The sequence below is a fragment of the Onychomys torridus genome, chromosome 4 (assembly GCF_903995425.1).
Source record: "Onychomys torridus chromosome 4, mOncTor1.1, whole genome shotgun sequence".
Lineage (NCBI taxonomy): Eukaryota > Metazoa > Chordata > Mammalia > Rodentia > Cricetidae > Onychomys > Onychomys torridus.
In genome coordinates, this window is record NC_050446.1 from 3,058,064 (window position 1) to 3,077,206 (window position 19,143).

General features: G+C 53.8%; 1 protein-coding gene across 12 annotated transcripts in view; it reads right to left on the bottom strand.

Annotated features, from left to right (window-relative positions):
* Window positions 1–426: 426 nt before the first annotated feature.
* Window positions 427–19,143, bottom strand: part of LOC118582622 (DAB2 interacting protein) — a 179,765-nt gene continuing 161,048 nt past the window's right edge. For 8 of the 12 annotated variants that reach the window (XM_036185630.1, XM_036185637.1, XM_036185638.1 and 5 more), the window contains 8 exons: window positions 16,920–17,156; window positions 15,108–15,309; window positions 13,459–13,637; window positions 10,878–11,766; window positions 10,112–10,264; window positions 8,322–8,515; window positions 3,827–3,914; window positions 875–3,329 (listed from right to left, as the gene is read on the bottom strand). In XM_036185630.1, coding sequence (XP_036041523.1) covers window positions 3,162–3,329; window positions 3,827–3,914; window positions 8,322–8,515; window positions 10,112–10,264; window positions 10,878–11,766; window positions 13,459–13,637; window positions 15,108–15,309; window positions 16,920–17,156 — 2,110 coding nt within the window. In that variant the 3' untranslated portion in view covers window positions 875–3,161. Of the gene's footprint in view, window positions 3,330–3,826; window positions 3,915–8,321; window positions 8,516–10,111; window positions 10,265–10,877; window positions 11,767–13,458; window positions 13,638–15,107; window positions 15,310–16,919; window positions 17,157–19,143 lie in introns of all 12 variants that reach the window. The other 4 variants (XM_036185639.1, XM_036185632.1, XM_036185631.1 and 1 more) reach the window with 4 other exon arrangements.

A 19,143-nucleotide genomic window follows, 5' to 3' on the forward strand; every position in this document is an offset into this window, starting at 1 on the left:
CTGGACTGCCCATGTGTTCAACCAAAAGATGGGGTACCAAATCCTGACAGATGCTGGGCGAACACCCAGGGATGCAAGGAACTCCCCTGGCAGGTACGGTTGCAGCAGCTCAGGCAAGTTCACTTCCACTCAGGAGGTTCTGAGCCTGAGGACGGCCTTCCCAAGCACTGGACGCTTGGGGACAGCCAGGCTTGACCTGGCCTCTGCAGTGGAAGGTGTGGCAGCTACTTGTGCCCCCAGGAATCAGTGGCACCCCAGGCACATGGGGACCAGGGGACCTTAAGTGCTGCTCCACTTCCCAGCACAGGCTTTCAGTGGAGAGGAGGGGGTGATCCTAGGTCACCAGCTAGGGGTCATGGCTGGTAGCCCAAGATTCAGAGTTACCCACAGGAAACAACCCACAACACAGCTGAACAGAGAGCCAAGTCAGGCTTAAAATAGCTAAATAAATCTTTAATATTTCTAATTGCAAATGTACAGAAATTGCACAGCCACACAGAGTCTTTGAACACCAACAAGTCCTCTGTACATTATTACATGGTTAAAAGTCACGGCCGGCGGGAGGGCTCCAGCCGACTCTGACGTTTGCTTTTTTTCCTTTTCACATACTTACAAAAGAGGGGAGGTGGGCACAGTGGGGGACAGGGGTAGCCTTGTGGCTGAATATATAGAAAAGAGGGGCTGGTTCCCTGGACAGTCTGGCTCCCAGATGTACGGGTATGAGGGAGTGGTGTCCCTGGGACAGGAGCAGGGGCACACGGGGAGCTCTGGCCCTGGTCCCCACCCCCACTCCTGGGTAGTCAGAGGTCTTTGCTCCAAGGAAGTTTGGCAGTTTCCTTAATCCTGAACATGTAAGTTGAACAAAAAGGTCAGTTGCCTGTGTTGGCGGGGGAGGGGCAGGTCTCTCCAGCAAAGCCTGGGTGTCAGTGGCAAGGGTCTCCCAGAGCAGGGACCATCCTCCCCTCGGGGCTTCTGGCAACTCCAGCCCTTGCTGAAGGCAGAGCTCAGCCCCAAGGCTGTGGGCAGGAGGATGCTTTACTGGCCCCATTGGGGCATATGCCCCCATCAACCTCCCACCCCCCCACCCCCCCCACAGCATGCTGCAAAGCCAACAAATCAATGCCCCAGGCAGGAAAAAGACAGACACCTAGACTGCGAAGCTCGTCATTGTCCTGCCCAGCACCGTTCTCTAGGCTACAGTATCAACCGTGAGAGCAGCATCCCGGCCAGCCCTCGCAGCACCAGGACTAAAGGACTATGTACATCCCTTGGGTGAAATAGTTCCATTACAGTCGAACACCAAGAACATTTACAAAAATTGTCGGACTTGCAATTAAGATGAAAAATCTGTGGAGTCTGTACACCTTTACAGTTCTTGCACTAGGTAAATAAGGCTCTCGGCGTGAGAGCTAACAACCCCACCAGAGGGGCCATTGCATCTGGCCCTGCGCCCTCCTGTCCAGGCCTGGGGACCTCCCCATATTGCTAAGAGGCGATCAGACAGAGGTCACTTTAGGAGGCATGGGCGAGAGTTTGGATAGGGAGGAAAGCAGGGCTCCCTGGGCAGTGGAAGGGCAAGACCCAGGCCAGGCCAGGCCAGGCCAGGTCAGGCCAGGCCAGGCCCTGCTGAGGGGCCACCCTGGCTGAAATGCATAGGCGCAGGGGTGTGGACAGAAGTGGGGCCGGAAGGGGCAGTGGCAGGACAGCAACCCCGCCTCCTTCCTTCCTGAGGTCTGACCTTTGATAGCCAAGCCCTCTCTCTCAGCATTTGTCTGCAGCCTAACTGGGTTGTAGTCACATCTACTCTTGCCTGTCCAGAGTGAGGATGAGGTACAGTGGCTGGGCCACACCTTTAGGACTTCCACCCTTCCTAATGAGGGCTCTAGGAGCACAAGCCCAGCCCCATTCTGCTGTCTGGGCAAAGGCCCCAGCTCCTGCCCTAGGTGACTCAGAATTAGGGCTTGGAACCTAGGGTGTGGGAACAGATGGGGACCCAAGAGAGCAAAGCTCCTGCCCATCTCTGTCCCACAAAGGGGGGAGGGGCAGATATGCTACAGAGCAGCCTAGAGCTGGGGAAAACCAGCCCCAGCTGGGGGGTGTGCCCCTCCCTGCCTGCAGTGCCTGGGTCCTTGGCTGGGGCTGGGAGGGTGAGGAGAGGCGACTGCACACACGGGGCCTGGTGCAGGCTGCTGCTGTCTTGGAGAGGGAGCAAGTCTAACATCCTCCAGGGCCGCTATTTCCCATGCAGTGCGCACGCTCAATTTAAAAGGCCCCTGTGTTCCAGCAAGCGAGCAAGCGGGCTTTTGTTTCTAATGCATACTGTGAAAGGAAAAAAAATCACAGTTATCCACCTTCTCAGGGCCTGCAGGCACTAGATTCTTCTGTTAAACCATCAGAGGAAAGAGATCACCTTTGCAGGGTGAGCACCAGCTGGCTACTCCCCACAGGCCACTGTGCAGGGAAGCACTGGGACCCTGGAGAAGGCAGCTACCATGCATGGTGCAACTGGGCCACCTCTGCCCAGTTCTCTGGCTTCTGGGAATCCCAAGAGCATGAGCCAGGCCCACATGTGAAGTGTGGGAAGCTGTGCTCCCACAGGTACAAGGGCCCCGCAGGAAAAAGTGCAATGCTCACTGTCTGTCTGGCAATGCAACCAAGGAAGGGAAGGAGGTGGAGGATGTCGAGACTGGGATGCACACAGGAGCAAGGTGACTCCAGTTCTGTGCGGCCAGCAAGGTCCCTGACGGACTGCATGCAATGGCAGTGGTTCAGGGCATCGATGAGCAGGGGCCACAGAACCCTACTGTGTCCACCAGCCAACCACTCCAGGAGTAGCCCCAGATCTTACCCTCCCTGGCAAAGGGTGAGGGGCACATGCACTCGGCTGGTCAAGGAGAAGGTGACACACCAAATTCAACAACCAACAGACACATTTGGCAGGCCTCCCTTCAGGCTGTCCCTGCTTCCCAGTGTGCAGTCTCTGCTGCCTCTACCCAAACCCGCTGTTCAGGTGGGCGAAGAGATGGGGCACTGTGCCCTCAGGCTTACACTCCATCAGTCTTGTGCTTCCTCCACTGCAGGTGAGTCTGCAACTGTGGGGAGCCTCCTGACAGAGACCGAGACCCTGCCCCGGCCACCACAGTCCCCTCTCCTCAGGCAGGTTAACAATTGCTGCTGTTTCTGAACTCGCCGTTCTCAGTAATCTGCAATTTGGTGGGGTTGGTGGGGGAGACGCCGTTACGGGCTGGCATGCTGTACCTCTCTTTCAGCTGCGTGAGGGCGCTCATGAGACGGGCATTGGCAGCATCCAGCGAGGCGATGCGCTTTTCCTGTGGGCAAGGAGGGCATTAGCAGGGCGGAGGACCACACGAGGCAAGAGAAACTTGGCTGGAAGTCAAGTGTGGGGAAGGCCTCAGGCTGTGGAGTAGCCGGCTCCACATGGGGAAGGTTCTGTGCCATCACAGATGGATGGACGGAGACGGTGTCATCTGTCTCTTAACTTACAGAGTTAACACCGAGTCACTGGGGGCTCCAAGGCAGGAGCCCATGCTTCCAGGCATCCAAGACACCCAGAGCCCCTGATTTCTAGGCTGTGCAGTCTAACCAAACCTGCCCATTCTTGGGCATTTGGAAGAAAGGGACGGCCTTGAGTGGAGGACTTGGGGCCAGAGCCCCTCTATCTAGTCTGCTCTCACCCCCCCACTCCCAGGAAGTCCCACCGGTGAGTCAGTGTCCTCAGAGGCTTCTGCAATGAGGGGTAACCAAGGATGATAGAGAAGCCAATCACCCCCGGGATCCCCTCAAGCTCTCTAACATTGTGGCCGACCTGGGCATCAATGATCTTCTGTTTGGAGTCTACAGCTGCTTGCATCTCAGCATGATCCTTCTTCAGCTCCTCTTCCACAGACATCAACCTGTGACCAGAGACAGGGTAGTCAGGTACACCAGAAGGACGAAATGAGCAGTGGCCCTCAATAGTCCACCAGCAGCAACATGGCTGAGCTGCTCCGTCTTGACATCAACTCCCTGCCCTCCAGCTCTGCTCTCTGGGGCTATCCTTGTCCTAATGCACTTCCAGGATACAAAGAACACTATGTCACAGGCTCTACTGTAGCAGGGAATACAATGAAGGCCCTAGAAGTCTCTAGACCCTCTCCCATCATATTTACTGAGGTGGTACGGGCCTTGTGAAGGCACAGGGTGGCACCCAGGTTAGGGAAGCTCCACTTTTTCCCTTTAGGAGCTGAGACCACCACACCAAGCCTGTAACTGCTGAGTGCAAAGCTGCGGTCGTGGGGCAGCTTACACCCAGGGATGATGGCAGTGCCCTGGGATCAGGGTGATGAGGAAATGCAGCAGGGTCGAGGTAGAGGGTCTATAGGACAGAGATGAACCCTACTAATTCCCATCTAGTCTCTGGAGAATTCTAATTCCACTCTGTGAGCAGGTGAGCAAACAGTCGCAGGGCAGGGGCTGTGAAAGAACCGCAACCCTGGGAACAGGGTAAGATGAGCTACCTTGGGGCAGCATGAACTCTGGGAAGGCACCCAATAGATGGAGCCAAACGAGGTCAAGTCTGAAGGTCCCACCCTAGCAAAGCTCCACATCATTTTTGGACATAGCTGATTGCTGACAGTATCGCTATATTCCAGAACAAACCCCACACATGTAATTACACAAACACACAACCTCTACTACTGATCTCTGTAAAATTCACAATGCCTGGCATCCCACCAAAGCTGCCAAGGACACAGAGATATAAGGAAATAAAATCTATAACCAGGAGGGAAATCCATGAGAAGAAATTCAGATGGCAGATGGCAGAACGAGAAGATGATGCCATTCAAACAGCCACTATGTAGATATTCCACATGCCCGGAGAAGAGACTGAAACCCGGAGATGAGAACTCCACACCTGAAGCAGGAGGGGCTGACAGCAGGTGCCGCAGGAGCACTGGTACACCACTCCAGACCACACAGAGCATCTCCTGCAAGCCAGGCCTAGACACCTGGGAGGGGAGTGCTGCAAGTTCAAGACCTGCCTGGGCTGCAGTGCGAGTTCAAGACCTGCCTGGGCTGCAGTGCGAGTTCAAGACCTGCCTGGGCTGCAGTGCGAGTTCAAGACCTGCCTGGGCTGCAGTGCGAGTTCAAGACCTGCCTGGGCTGCAGTGCGAGTTCAAGACCTGCCTGGGCTGCAGTGCGAGTTCAAGACCTGCCTGGGCTGCAGTGCGAGTTCAAGACCTGCCTGGGCTGCAGTGCGAGTTCAAGACCTGCCTGGGCTGCAGTGCGAGTTCAAGAGCCTAGGAAATTTAGTGAGAGCTTGTCTCAAGGGAAAGGCTGGGGTGTCACTCGGCGGCAGAGAAATGTCTAGTTGAACAAGGCCCTGGTTCAGTCCCCACCCAGTAACAGAAATGTACATAAATCAAAACTCAGGGAGCAAGAGAAAAAGAAAACTGTGGGGGCCTGTACAGTTGGTTCAGTGGTTATGAACACTTGTTGCTCTTGCAGAGGACCTGAATCCAGTTCCCAGCACCCACATGGCAGCTCACAAGCACCTTAACTCCAGTTCAGGAGATCCAACACCTTCACCTGACTTCCTTGGGCATCAGACATAGAAATCAGGCAAATCACCCATATGTATAAAATAAAGTAAAGGGGGGTTGGGTGGGAACTTAGCTCAGTGGTAGAGCTCTTGCCTAGCAAGCACAAGGCCCCGTGTTTGGTCTTCAGCTCTGGGAGAGGGAGGGAGTTTTCATAGACAAGTACCTATGAAAAGGGCCAGTGGCAGGAGTCACAGAGAAAGAAACAGGAAGCAGGGCCATACCCCTACAGATCTAAAACCAACAACCCCAAGAAACACAAAGAAAACCATACTAGGCATGGTATAGCCAAGACTGTAAAATCAAATTGTTGACAACATTTAATGAAAAAAGCACTGGGAGTGTCAGGTGGCCCAGGGGTAAAAGCCTTGCCACACAAGCTTAACGACTGAGCTAAATCTCCAGAACCCACAGTGAAGAGAAGCAGCCTTCTGGATGCTGTCCTCTGACCCTCACATAGACACAGACACAGACACTCACATACACACACACACTTACACCCACACCATACACACCTATACACACACCCAAACACACATACCTACACACCCATACCGTAAACACCTACATACATTACCCCCCTACACACACCTACATAAACACACCCACACCATAAACACCTACATATACACGGTGGCAAAATTGGACACACACATACATGCCCCGCCCCCAATAGTAAATACACTTTTAAAATTTGTGGTGTTAAGATTCTACCTGAGGGCCTGTGCATGCCAGGCAAGCATTGTAACAATGAGCTCTAGTCCATGAGAGAGAACTTACAAACAGCCAGAGAAAAAGCAGAAAAACGTAGAAAAACAAAGACAGGACAATGTTCCTCTCCTTCTATAAACCTTCACATCACATAGCTCTGCAGTTAATCATGTAGGCTGTGAAGCCTGGCACACTTAGTATCTGCCCTTTGAGGAAAACTTGTCAACCAATACCCAAAGCATCAGGGAGATACAGCATGGAAGCCAACCAGGGAGGTGCTATGGGTCAAAAGATACAGTCCAAGGAAGACAAGAAGAAAGAAAGAAATGCTAATGCTATAAACAGGAAACCAGCCAGAGGCAACAGGCTTAAAAATAATTACACTGATAATAACATTAAAAGTAAATGGCTTAAACACTCCAATTAAAAGGAAGAAATTGCTAGATAATAAAAAGAGCCAACAATAAGAAACCTATAAAATAAACTCCATGCACAAAGATTGGTGTTACAGTCTGGAAGTTTGTGTCCACACCCAAATGTGTACGCTGAAACTTAACCGCCACGATGTCACTAGCTGTCCTTTGGGAAGTGACTGGGTCATGAGGTAGTTTTGTCCTCATGAGCAGGGTTAGTGCCCTTACCAAAGAAACTGGAGGGAGCTTGCCTCTAAGGACATAGCACCAAGCACCGTCTATAAAGGAGAGCCACACAAGTCTGCTGATACCTTGGACACAGCAACCTTCAGAACTGTGAGCAGTACATTCCTCTTGTGTATAATCATCCAGTGGAGGTATTTTGTCATAGCAGTGTAAGTGGACTGAACGATGATTTGAAAATGTTAGGACAGAAAACGATATACCATGCTAACACCAGTCAAAGAAAGTTACAGTGGCTACATTAGAAATATGATGGAAAAAGATTATAATTAGAAAGGTCAGTTTGGCCGGGCGGTGGTAGTGCACACCTTTAATCCCAGCACTTGGGAGGCAGAAGCAGGTGGTTGTCTGGGAGTTTAAGGCCAGCCTGGGCTACAGAGCTAGGTCTAGGACAGCCAAGGCTACCTGTCTCAAAAAACCAGAACAAAACAAAAACAAAAACAAATACCCAGTCGGTTTGTTAATGGGACATAATAATGTGCTTTAGAAGAACACTCACCCAAGACTAGAAAGTCAAAAACCAACAGAAAAAACAAACAAACAAACAAACAAACAAACAGACAGACAGACAGACAAACAGAAGAATCCTGATCAGACAGCCCAATACTGCTTTCTCAGAAACTGATACAACATAAGCAAGTGGGCAGAGGACCCGCAAGGCCATGTTAGACCCAGCTGTCCTGGTAGTGTGGCATTCACAGTCTCAGGGAAGGAGAGATGGCTAGGCACCAGGGAAGCCAGGGGAGAGAGGGACGGGAAGTCGTTAGCAGGTGTCCAGCCACCTTGGTTCCGCTCTGCTCATCATCTGTGATGGACAGAAGCACAGAACAAACACTAGGAAGGCAGACCAGGGGATCTGGGAAGGGTCACGCTGGATAAGAGAAGGTTACAGGGGAGTTCCCTGCCTACCTCACCTGCTCTGTCCAGGGCCTCAGCAAATGATCAGGCTCTAAGCCCACACTCTTCCATCTGCTGTCACTGGGAGGTAAGACAGATGCTCTAGGACCAGGACTCTGCAGTGTCTGCACTGCCTGTGTGCAGACACCAAAAGTGGCACGTCTACCCTGTCCCTGGGCAGGGACAGGGAAGAGAACTAGCTATCGGAAACAAGTCAGGCACTAGAGAGACCTAACAGACTCCAAGTTGGCACAGCCACCTCTCTCTTCCCAACCCACACTGTTCTCTACCCACAGGGCTCCCTGACACACCCCCAGATGCGCTGTCCTCCTCCCTGACTTCAATAGCTTCTTTGGTGTCTTGCTTTGCATCTCAAATCCAGCTTTCAAATTCCCCCTAGAGCTTGGCAGTATGACCCAGCTCAGATGCCTCTGTGGACCAGTGGAGACCACCTCACCTGCTGATGATGCCCTTCATCTGGATGTCCTTGTCCTCCTGCTGCCGCCGGAGTCGTTCCTCACCCTCTTCCAGCCGCGCCTGGTACTCCAGAACCAATTTCTGTGTCGTCTCTTCCTGGCACTTGAACAGGGTCTCGTATTCCTCCAGCTTCTTGGTGGAGATCCGAAGCTTGTCTTGCAACACTGCCAGGTCCTGCCAGAAGGGCAGCAAGCCATGGGCCAGCACCCAGGACAGAGACACAGCCTCATCAGCCTGAGCACGGTGCAGGGCAGGAAGGGGTCTAGCAGGGAATAGCCAGCCCAGCAACTGTGATGAGACTCCAGCCTGCGGCTGCCCAAGGTCTGTCCAACCTGTGCAGTCAGGAGCAGGGTGAAGAGTCAACCCAAGCCGCAAAGGGTGAAGGTTTAACTTTGAACTTTCTTTTTTAAACCTCTTTTTAGATTTTTTTAAATGCACAAGGTATCACTTATATGCCTGAGGAGTTTAGAAGAAGGTATCAGATCTCCTGGAACTGGAATTCCAGATGGCTGTTAGTCACCATGTAGGTGCTAGGAACTGAGCTGCTCAGTCATCTCTCCAGTCCTGTAACCTTTTATAGGAAGCCCTGAGATATAGGAAGGGCACCTGAGGTTGGCGGCAACACAGGAAGGACAGGGAGGCTCAGACAAGTCCCATGAGAAGCAACTGCCCAAGATGAGATCCCAGCCTCCCAGCCTCCACCTGACCAGACTACCACAGGAATGTGTCGGCAGTGCAGACAGGAGAGAACAAGGAGGAGAGGGAAGAAAAACAAGGTATACTGGGATCTCCAGATGTGACTCAGCCTCTGGGGAGAAGGGAGAGGAAGCAGGGAGCATGCAGGGAGGCTAGGCCTCCTTGCTCTCTTAACCATGGCTCTGGGAGCACCATGTCCCATGTCCCCAGGCTCCTTTCACACACTGGGGGAAAGCAGGTGGATGCAGTGAACCAAGGGGGGGGGGGCAGGTAGCAAATGCAGCATGAAGATGGACCCCCTTGAAGTAGGGGAGGAGGCACACTGCCACCCTGAACAAGGGGCCCTTGCGCATGAGGCTCAACAGGCTGTCTAGGATCCAGGGCCGAGGGTACTTGATATCAAGAGAATGGCAAGGGAAGTATCTGCCTGTGGGGTCTTTCTTTGGATCCAGGGCAGATGCCAGGACTACTAAAGACTTGGGAGGGCAGTCAAAGCACACTATTGCCTCAGAAGCACTAGATATACAGTGGGGTGAGATCTGGAACTTCTAGAACTTATTTGTTCCCTGGGTAGAAGGGCAGAGCCGCTGGCAATGTAGCCTCACCCTTATCTTGGTAACTGCTATGCCTCCCTTAGCCCTAGGCAGGCCTAAACCCAGGGGAAGGAGCCCGTGCGGCTCTCATAGAGGGCACGGGACCCCTGCCTCTGGCTCCTCGTTCCCAAAGCTCTCCAAGAGTCTCTAGCAGCCCCTCTGGCATCTTGTTTTCAAGCCTCAGCTCCTTAAATGCCCAGCAGCAAGGGGCCGCCTTCAAGTTCTTGGACACCCCTGTGTCCCAAGACTGTACCCAAGCCCTCTCCAGGTAACTGATATGCAGGCTGTAATGGGAACCTTGGGCCCAAGTTAAGTTCTTGCTGTCCTCCTCCGAGTTCTATGACTCAGTCTCCACACGGGCAGGGGTAATCGAGGACTGGCTGTGACAGGAACAAGCACTGCCACCCGACTAAGGCTCTCTGGAGATTCCCACTCCCCATGCCGGTGGAGGCAGCCCACCCTCCACCCAGGCCAGCTTTACCTTTTCTGCTTGGCTGAGCTCCTCCTTACTCCTTAGCCTATCCCTGTGGGGGGGATCTGGGGCCAGGCCCTCGTCTTCTAACAACTGCGCGTTCATGGTCAATAGCCAAGCGGCTGTGCGGTCCAGGGCATTGGGGCTCACGGGAGAAGGGCCCTACAATGAAACACAGCTGTGAGGGGCAGTGGAGAGGCAGAGGGGGTGGGGCAGGTGGGAAGGGAGATGACCTCAGTTGCCTGAGTGTTTCCTCAAGGACATCAACCTTCTAGACAGCAGGCAGGGCCAGCAGAAAGCCCTGGTAGACTCAGAGCACTGTATCCTGCTGTCGTCAGGGGCTGTGGCAGCCTGGCTGACAAGTGGTCAACCTACTGCACACCAACCTGTCTTGCTGGAGCCCCTGGGAGGAAGGGATAGGCCACCCTCCTGATAGTTATAGCCAGGGTGAGTGCTTCAAGAAGTGGGGTCAAAGCAGGGCAGGTGGGCTTGGGGTCTGGGCAAGAACTTGACTAAGCATGGACGAGAGAACAGAAACATTCCTCATTTCCTGACGCAGTCTGTATCTGGGGAACTGGTAAAGGAGCCTGGCATTCCTTAAAGCCCTGTAGGTCCCGATGCCAGAAAAAAGGAGTACATATGGTGGGCCAAATGAGTGCGGCGGGACACAGCCCCTGAGCATGGGATGACAGCTGGGTGCAAGTGAGGTGAAATGACCAAGGAGGAGCGTGACATGGGTGTGTCCCGACTAGAGAGGACTGCCCACAGTGCTGACCTGCTTGTGCACGGCACGGGGCTTTAGCTCAGGGCTGTCTCCCTTGGAGGAGGAAGACTGTTGCCGCAGCCGGGTGCCAGGGCCGGCCCAGTCAGGCGATGCTGATGCCAGGGTTCCACTTGAGGGTCGCGGGTACTGTAGGGTGCTCAGCAAGGTAGGAGGTGTTCTGCCCCGGGGGGCAGGAGGTGGTGGCGGTGGCGGTGGCGGTGGCTGGTCAATCCTTCGCTGGGGACCAGCACTGTTTTGCCTTGGCACTGTGGGCTGCCCACCCTTCTCAGTCAGTGACATCTGCCGCCGTGCAAGCTCACCAGGCCGCCGCACCAGCTCCTCTGCAGTAGTGCTGAAACTTCCCAGTTTGGCGGCAGCAGCTAGCTCCTCACTGTTGCTGTGAGAGCTCAGAGAGCTGTGGCCCTCAGAGCCTGAGTCACCAAGGCCGCGGGGCGACAGCGGCAGGCCAGCCGCCATCTGGTACACAGGATTCTGGAAGGAGAGTGGGGCCAACAACTGGGGCCGGCCTGGCGCACCCTCTGAGGTGCCTGGTGTGGTAGGTGTTGGCACTGCCCGCCGCACTGTGGCCAACCCTGCCAGGCTCACTGGGGCTGCCCGGGTTGGCCACCCAGCTACCAGCTGAGTTGCAGGCACCTGCCCGTCAGCAGGTAGGGCGTCAGGGCCCACTGGGGAACCTGCCTCCCCATCCAGTGTGCGGGCATCCTGGAGGTCTACCATGGACAGGCTCTTGCTGCCGTTGGCCATCTGTAGGTCAGGCTCATTGGCTTCGGAGTAGCTCGAGCTGCGGGCAGGTGAGGGCTGGACCCCGGAGGACCTTGTGACAAAAAACAAGTCCTTGTTTTCGGGGGTTGGAGACGGTAACCGGGTGAAATCTATCAGACTGCAGGGAGACAAGCACACACAGGGAAAGAAGGGGAAAAGAACCGTGAGTCCAGCCTCGTGTGTCCAAACCAACAGCACCACCACCTGCTGGGTCTGGCAGCTTGAGCCAGGGCTATGGACACGGCTGGGTGGCAGGAGGGTCACTGGCAAGGTGGCTGTTCTGATGGAACTTCTCTTCAGGGACCAGCCCTGCTAGTTTTAGGCCAGGCAGTTGGGCAGGATTTTTCCTGTAGGTGTATCTTGGGATGATGGCTGCAGGGTCTAGAAGTACCCTATATTTTAAGCCTGGGCCCAAAGCTTGGAGGCGCTCTGCTATCCCTGGGCTCTGACGGTAAGCACCGTTTTCAAAGTTACTAGGGCTCCTTCTGCCTCCTCTCCTGTTCCTAGTCAGCCTGTGACTCTAGTGGGGCCTGGTGAACCTACCCTGCCCCACCTCCTGATGCCACTCTGAGTGGCAGGCAGGGGCTGCCATCCCTGGCAAACACAGGTTATCTGAAGAGCTGTCAAGGGCATGAGGCAAGCATGCAGGTCTGAATCGGCTGCAGGCTATAGCCTCCCTCAGTCTACAAGGCCTTGACTGCTTCCTCACTCCAGCTGTGTCTGCAGCTTGACCTGGGACCTTGCCCAGACACCAAGCACAGCTGTAAGGATTAGGTGGGCCATGGAAGAGTATGCAAAGCAAACAGGCTCTGAGTTGGGTGAGCAGCAGCAGGGACGTGGGAACCTGGTGTGCGCCCAAGTCAGCAGGACTGCCTAGTGGACCATGCCAAGAGGAAATACAGTCTGGCAGCATGTGTATACTGAGGGCGGGTCTCCTTGGTACCTGTATGTCGGGCTGCTGCCACCTGCCACCTGAACTCCAGTCCAGCCTGGAGACTTTTCCCCACTTGGCAGGTTAAGAGTAGAGCCCGAGGTCACACTCCTCAAGACACACCCACAGGCCTGGCTCTCAATCTCCACTTGCTTCAGAGCTGAGGCTGCTACTACCCCAGAATGAGTCTCCTGCTCTGCGCTCCAGCCTTCCTCACAAGCTGCTCCCATGCCTTGGCACACAGTCTGCCCAATTCCACACACTTCTTAACAAGACACCCCTTTCTCCTCTTTGAGCTTCACAGAGTAACTGTATCCAGGGCTCAGTGCTTAGTGAAGCTGGGACTAGAAACCTCAAAGCCAATTTTCTAAAGCCTCAGAGATACAATAATGAATGTTTACTTTATTATTTAGAGACAGGGTCTCTACATAGTTCTGGCTGTCCCAGAACTCATCTATAGACCAGGCTGGCCTCAAACTCATAGTGATCTGCTTGCCTCTGCCTCCCAAGTACTGGCATTAAAGGTGTGTGCCACCACACCCAGCAAGGGGTATTTTTAACAAGCACAGGTCGTGTGGAAACATCTCAGGGAATCGGAGTCAATAGTCATCCTTAAACATAGGCTTTCTTGGCTCTCTGCTTATGATCAACCTTGAACCCAAGAATGTTTCCCAGAAGCAGAAATTCATCTTCCCCCAAAGCCTAAATGCTCTCTTAGTACCACCCACCCCCTCTGAGAAGCCTGCCCCCCACACGCTGGGTTGGTAGGCAAGTTGTAAGTGTTCATGTGGGCATCATTTCTTTCTGCTGACACACAGCTGGCCTGTGCCTAGTCTGCATGCACACCCCACCCCACCCAGCACACCTGGCAGCTCTTACCCAGAGAGATCATTCTCAATCACCATCTTCTGCAGCCCAGCTGAGATGCTGCTGCTGCCAGAGCCTGGCGTGGAGGCCAAGTCATTGGTGCCAGGGAGCTGCCCACTGCCAGGAGTGCTCAGTGCTGTGTGGACATCCCTAAGGATACGAGGCAGGGGTCCCAGTTTGGACACAATGCTCTGCAAAAATGGAAAAAGGCAGTTGTCACCTATTGGAACCACAATGCTCCCCACCAATCAGACTCAGCACAACTGGGAAGGTGCTACAAATCTGCCTTGTTATAGCTCCCCAATACTGGCTTGGCATTTCTCACTCTCTACCTCCCTACCCAAGAGGCATCTGTGGGAGCCTCTTTATCAAGGGGTGGACTTGACCCCTCTACATCTGAGCCTATAGATATAAGCCAGACACAGAGGGTGCTGGCCTAAGACAGGACAGTGCCTGGGCCCTTCGGAACCTCCCTGTCACAGCACAGATGTGGTGCAGAAGAGCCTGGCTGAGCTGAAGGGAGTGGAAAGGCACACATGTAAGAACCCGAAATCCCTGCGGCAGAGTTCTGGAGGCAACAGTCCCATTTCACATTCTTGTCACACCCTATCACTTCTGTGACAACACTGATCATTTTCTGTACTTCCTGCCTTGTTGTGAGGCCCACAGGACAGTGACTGGTATACTGCCTCAGGACTAGAAGGAGGAAGGAAGCCATGAGCAAAACTGCTTCCCCGTGATCTCAAGAGTGCCAGTGGGAGCTGGGAGGGGCTGCAGCCCATCAGTGCAGACTGGTGAGGTTAACGGTGTTCTCACTACAGGCTACTCTGCCGCACTAAAGGCCAGAGCTGGTGCTGGATAATGTCATGTAGGAAGACACCCACAGAGTGCACGAGGGGTCCGATGGCCATGTACAGTTAAGTTCTCACTTGAAAACAACCTGCAAAACAGAGGTCCCCATGCACTCGTGCCTGCATGTAAACATGTCTACAAGACAGCATGGTAAAGCACACTGAGTAATCCCCTCTAGGGATGGGACAAGAGGCAGGGGACTGCCAGCCTGGGGTCAGCAATGGGGTCATTACTTTTGTAAAGTGATCCCTAGAGTTCTGGAAAGCATGGTCAGTTAAAAAGTGGACCCCAGCAGGCTCACTGTGGGCTGCAGCCACTGGGGGAATCAGTGAAACTCTCCAGCTCCAGAAGGACTGCTTGGGCCAAGTGACGGAAGCAATGTCAGGTGCGCAGACATTAGTCTTATCTGCTGACAGTCAATGGCAATTCTAAAGCACCTTTCTTTCTTTTCCATTTCTTTTTTCCTGAATTAGGGACCAAACTCAGGGCCTTGTGCATCAGCGCCCTACCACTGAGCTACAAGCCTTTGCTCTACAGAGGTTCCCAAATTCCAATCTAACACATGAAGGAACAGGATCCTCAGAGTGTCTTTTTCTGCTCAGTGGCTACAAAACTAAGAGCAAGGGCATTTTCAGTAAAGCAACTAAATCAGGCCCATTTCTCATACCCATGAGGTAAGGGGTGAGCATTCATATGTGGTACTTGGCCACAGAGCTGAGGAGCTAACGTGGCACTCATGCACGGAGATCCTGTGACAGAGGTAGCCTACTGTCATGCAGTGACATCCATCTAGCCCAGGCAACAGGCACCTGCTCAAGCTGACTAACAGCCTCCCAGAGCAGGGAGTGCAGGCTGGAGAGCTCCCGGCCCAGGTCTATGTAGCCCTCGAAGCCCGCTGTGTTGGAGAGGGTCTCAGGGTTGGAGATCTCCAGCAGGAAGCGCTGCATGTTGGTCCACTCGTGCTCCAGGAACTGGTTCATGAATGACATGTACTCCTCCTTGCTGCCAAACCTGGATGCAAAGGGCAGCCAAAGTGAGTGCCCCTTATCTGAGTCAGGTCCCACCTCCCTCCCTCCTTCCCCACCATGGCTGCTGCCATTCAAGAGCAGGGCCCTCTTCCCAAGGCCAAGACCACTCTACCCTTTTCAGGAACTCAAGTCACTAGAATGCTCCATGTTCTCCCTTTATGGCCCGACTCAAGAAAAGATGGAAAAGCCTGGTATATAGGTAATTCTCAGATCCACCCTTGGCCTAGGTCTCTACTGAGCTTTCAGAGTTATCAAGGGTACCCCAAGTCCAGTGCTCTCCTCCTGAGTTCCCAATCTCAAGTGAAAACACCATCATCCACCGGTTAACAAGCCAGAGGCACATGGCAGTTGTCAACTCCTCCTCTCCATCTCCAAATGACAAGGCCTGCTGACTTGATCTCCTAGTCACCTGATGTCCTCAGCAGCCACTGCCTCCTCCTCCTCTTCCCAGTGCCTCTGTCATTTTTCGCCTCAGGCATGGGTATAGTTTCCCTTGGCGTCTCTCCTTAGCACTCACTGCCCGCTCAGTGTAGATCCTTTTCAGAATCCACAAGAGTGCAGGCTATGCTGAGTGGTGCCTCTCTGCACATGTGGCCTTGGTTCCCTGCAGTCCTCCTAAATTGTTTCTTGTCTCTCCTGGTTTTGTCTTGATGCTCGAGATCCTCTGGGGCCAGGCCCTTACCATCACACCAGCCTCTGCGGCTCACCTGAGACTCTGGCCATGTGTCTTGGTCTCCATTCTTCTATCTATTGCACATGTCTCCCTAGCTGACGTACTACCCTCTTGAGGCATGGGACCAGGGCTGACTCATGTCTGTGCAGCCAGGGCCCAGCACAGAGAGCCCTGGAGAAAGATTCAGTCTACAACTGGGAATCAATAACCAGATCACCCAGTCAGTCCTGCTGAAACCACTACTTACATTCTCTAAAATGGCAGCCATGGGGGCTGGAGAGGGGGCTCAGTGGTTGAAAGTACATGCTGCTCTTGCAGAGGACCCAGGCTCAATTCCCAGCACCCACATGGTGGTTAATAATCATCCCTAATTCAGTTCCAGACCTGCTGCCCTTTTCTGACCTCTGCAGGAACCAAGTATTTATGTGGTATACAGACATACAGACAGGCAAAACACTCCCACATAAAATAAAACAAATAAATCTAATTAAGAAAGAAAGAAAGGAAGGAAGGAAGGAAGGAAGGAAGGAAGGAAGGAAGGAAGGAAGGAAGAAAACAGCCCCACACTCCAGAAATGCTTTAGGCAATCATCCTGGTAGCATTAACCCAAGTGCCCAGCTACTTAGGAAATCAGCCATTCATTGCAAAGTAGAGCTTTGGGCTTAAAAGAAACAGGCGAATCCTCATGGCATGTTATGATAATATGTTAATTCAAAAAAGTAGAAGGAGAAAATATCTTGTCTTCCTACCTTTGAAATCCAAGGAAGCATCCCCAAATGGCATGTGCTTTACTTGGGAGGATGGGTGTGGAGGAGGTGTTATTCCGAGGTAAGGGCGGTGGGGAGACTGAGGGGACAGAAGCGAGGCCCGCTGCACTAGCCTGGGTCAGGTACAGACACCCGTAGGACCGAGACACTCACTTGGCGAAGTTGGCCAGGTTCTGCGTGACTTTGGCGATGAGCGTGAGGGTACGAGCGGTGCGGTCATCAGGGTACTCCTGCAGCAGGTTGAAGAGCGAGGGCGACATGATAGCGGGGCAGAGGAAGCGCAGGAAGAGGGAGGCGCTGATGAGGCGCTCGCTGATGTCTGGCCGGCCACGGCTGCTACACTCCTGGCGCCAGGAGGCGAAGACCTCTTTAAGCTCCCGTGGGAAGACACTGAGTAGGGACAGACAAAGGTGGGCCTGGGGGTCAGGTAGGGGCCCAGGGCCAGATCTGGTTCTGAGTCCCAAGGAACCCTGAGTTCCAACCCCATCTCTATGCTGGTGTGGCAGGAGCTCAGGGCCATCTACTAGGCAGATGTTGCTGGGCAGGGAGGCTGCTCACCAGGTGGAAGACAACCCCACAGAGGGTGGGCTCTTGGGGACGGGGCCAAGGGGGCCAAGTGCTGAGGCGGGCGGAACTGGCTCTGTGCCAGGCTCATCCTTCCCAGGGGAAATACCTTCTCCCACCCTAACAACAGGCTTCTGGTCTGAAGGCATGAGGAAAGCCACAGGTCAGCAAGACTGCTATTCCTTTGGCTCCCATTTCTGGCTACCAAGACTCATTCATTCCCTCTGCCTGAATGATGTCACAGGGATCCAGGTTTTCCACAAGGCTCTTGAGAAGGGGAGTGCCCTCAGCTGGTGAGAATACAGCCTGTCAAGGTCTAGAGAGGAGAGAAATAAACCTCCTCTGGGGTAACAGTAAGAAGGCACAAAACAGGATTCTTGGCTCCACTGAGTATGCTGACCCATCTGTCTTTAGGTGGCTTTCCTTCCTTTTCACCCTGGGGACCCCAGCGTCCCCTGGACCTAATCTACTGCTGGCTCTGTCCTGAGCCCAGTACTAGGCTTCTGACCAAGACCCTGTCTTTTCCTGGGTTTCACTTTTGGGTCCTTTAAGTTGAGAGGAGGCCTACTCAGGCTCTCAGAGCCATCTCTAGACTTACCAGCCTGTCATGGTCCCCACCCCTCTTGCCTTTCAAGCCTATAGTAAGCCCGGCAGGGCATATGGCAACGGGTGAAGCTGAACCGGCAAGGCTGCCTAGGGAATGGGCATAGGCCCAGTGCGTAAGCCAGAGGATGTCTACTGACAGACTTGTCTAGGAGAGAAGCCTCTGTTGGATGCCAGGAGAAAGAAATGGAAACTCCTAGTCACACAACGTCTTCCCTGTGGGACAGAGGGCAGAGCTGAGAACCCAGCCCAGCAAGGAGACAGCAGTGTACTCTGAGGGTGCTCAAGGCTCTCCAGCTGTCTCTGTACCCCATGAAAGCATCTTGGGCAGCACAGGCTGAGGGACCTGGGCAAATGAGTACGTACCCCAGGATTGGCCACCACCCCCTGCCCAGGGCCACTGCCCACCCAGCAGGCCTGCCTCTGCCTGGCCTTTGGCTCTGAGCTGGTGGACCCTCGAGTGCTCCTGGCTGCAAGGACACAGAAGATTACATGACATGAGCGGTCCCAGAGGGGCAGGTCTGAAGCCTTAGGGAAAGATGGGTAGTCAACCATGAAGGCGGGAGGGAGCACCAAACAAGTGGAGGAGGTACGGCTTCAGAGTGGCGTGGTCAGGGTGAACATCAGGCTGGCCTGAGGAGGTAGCTTCTCCAGCGTGAAAATAAACCCAACACTCAGGCTGGCAGCAAGGCCCACAGAGATAGTCCCACATATCTAACCACAACTAGGCTCAGCACCAGGCCAACCAGTCTTCTCCATGCACCTCTGGAGCAGGGGCCCAGGAAACTGAAGTCTCCCAGGCAAGGCATGAAGTTTTCCAGGGATGAATCTCAGCCCCAACCATGGCCCCAATGTGAGTAGCCCACTCCTACCGAAAAGCCACCCCTTTATCTCTGTTCCCTAGTCCAAGCTGGAGGCCTAGCTGGTGCTTAGGCATTCACACATACCCCTGCTCAATGGGTTCCAGGCACAGACAGGTGAGGAGCGTAAGGAGCAGGTGCCAGGACACCAGGGCTCCATCTCCGTGTGCACCAGTGCATTGACACTGGCCTCTACTTGGACACGGTGCTCACCCAGAGTTGCAGATAGACTGACATTTCGAGGTTCTTTCCAACACACACACACAGACACACCCATCTTACAGAGATTCTAGAATGCTTTCCTATACTTAAGAACTCAAAACCTGGCAATCCAGCAACTCAGTGGAGTC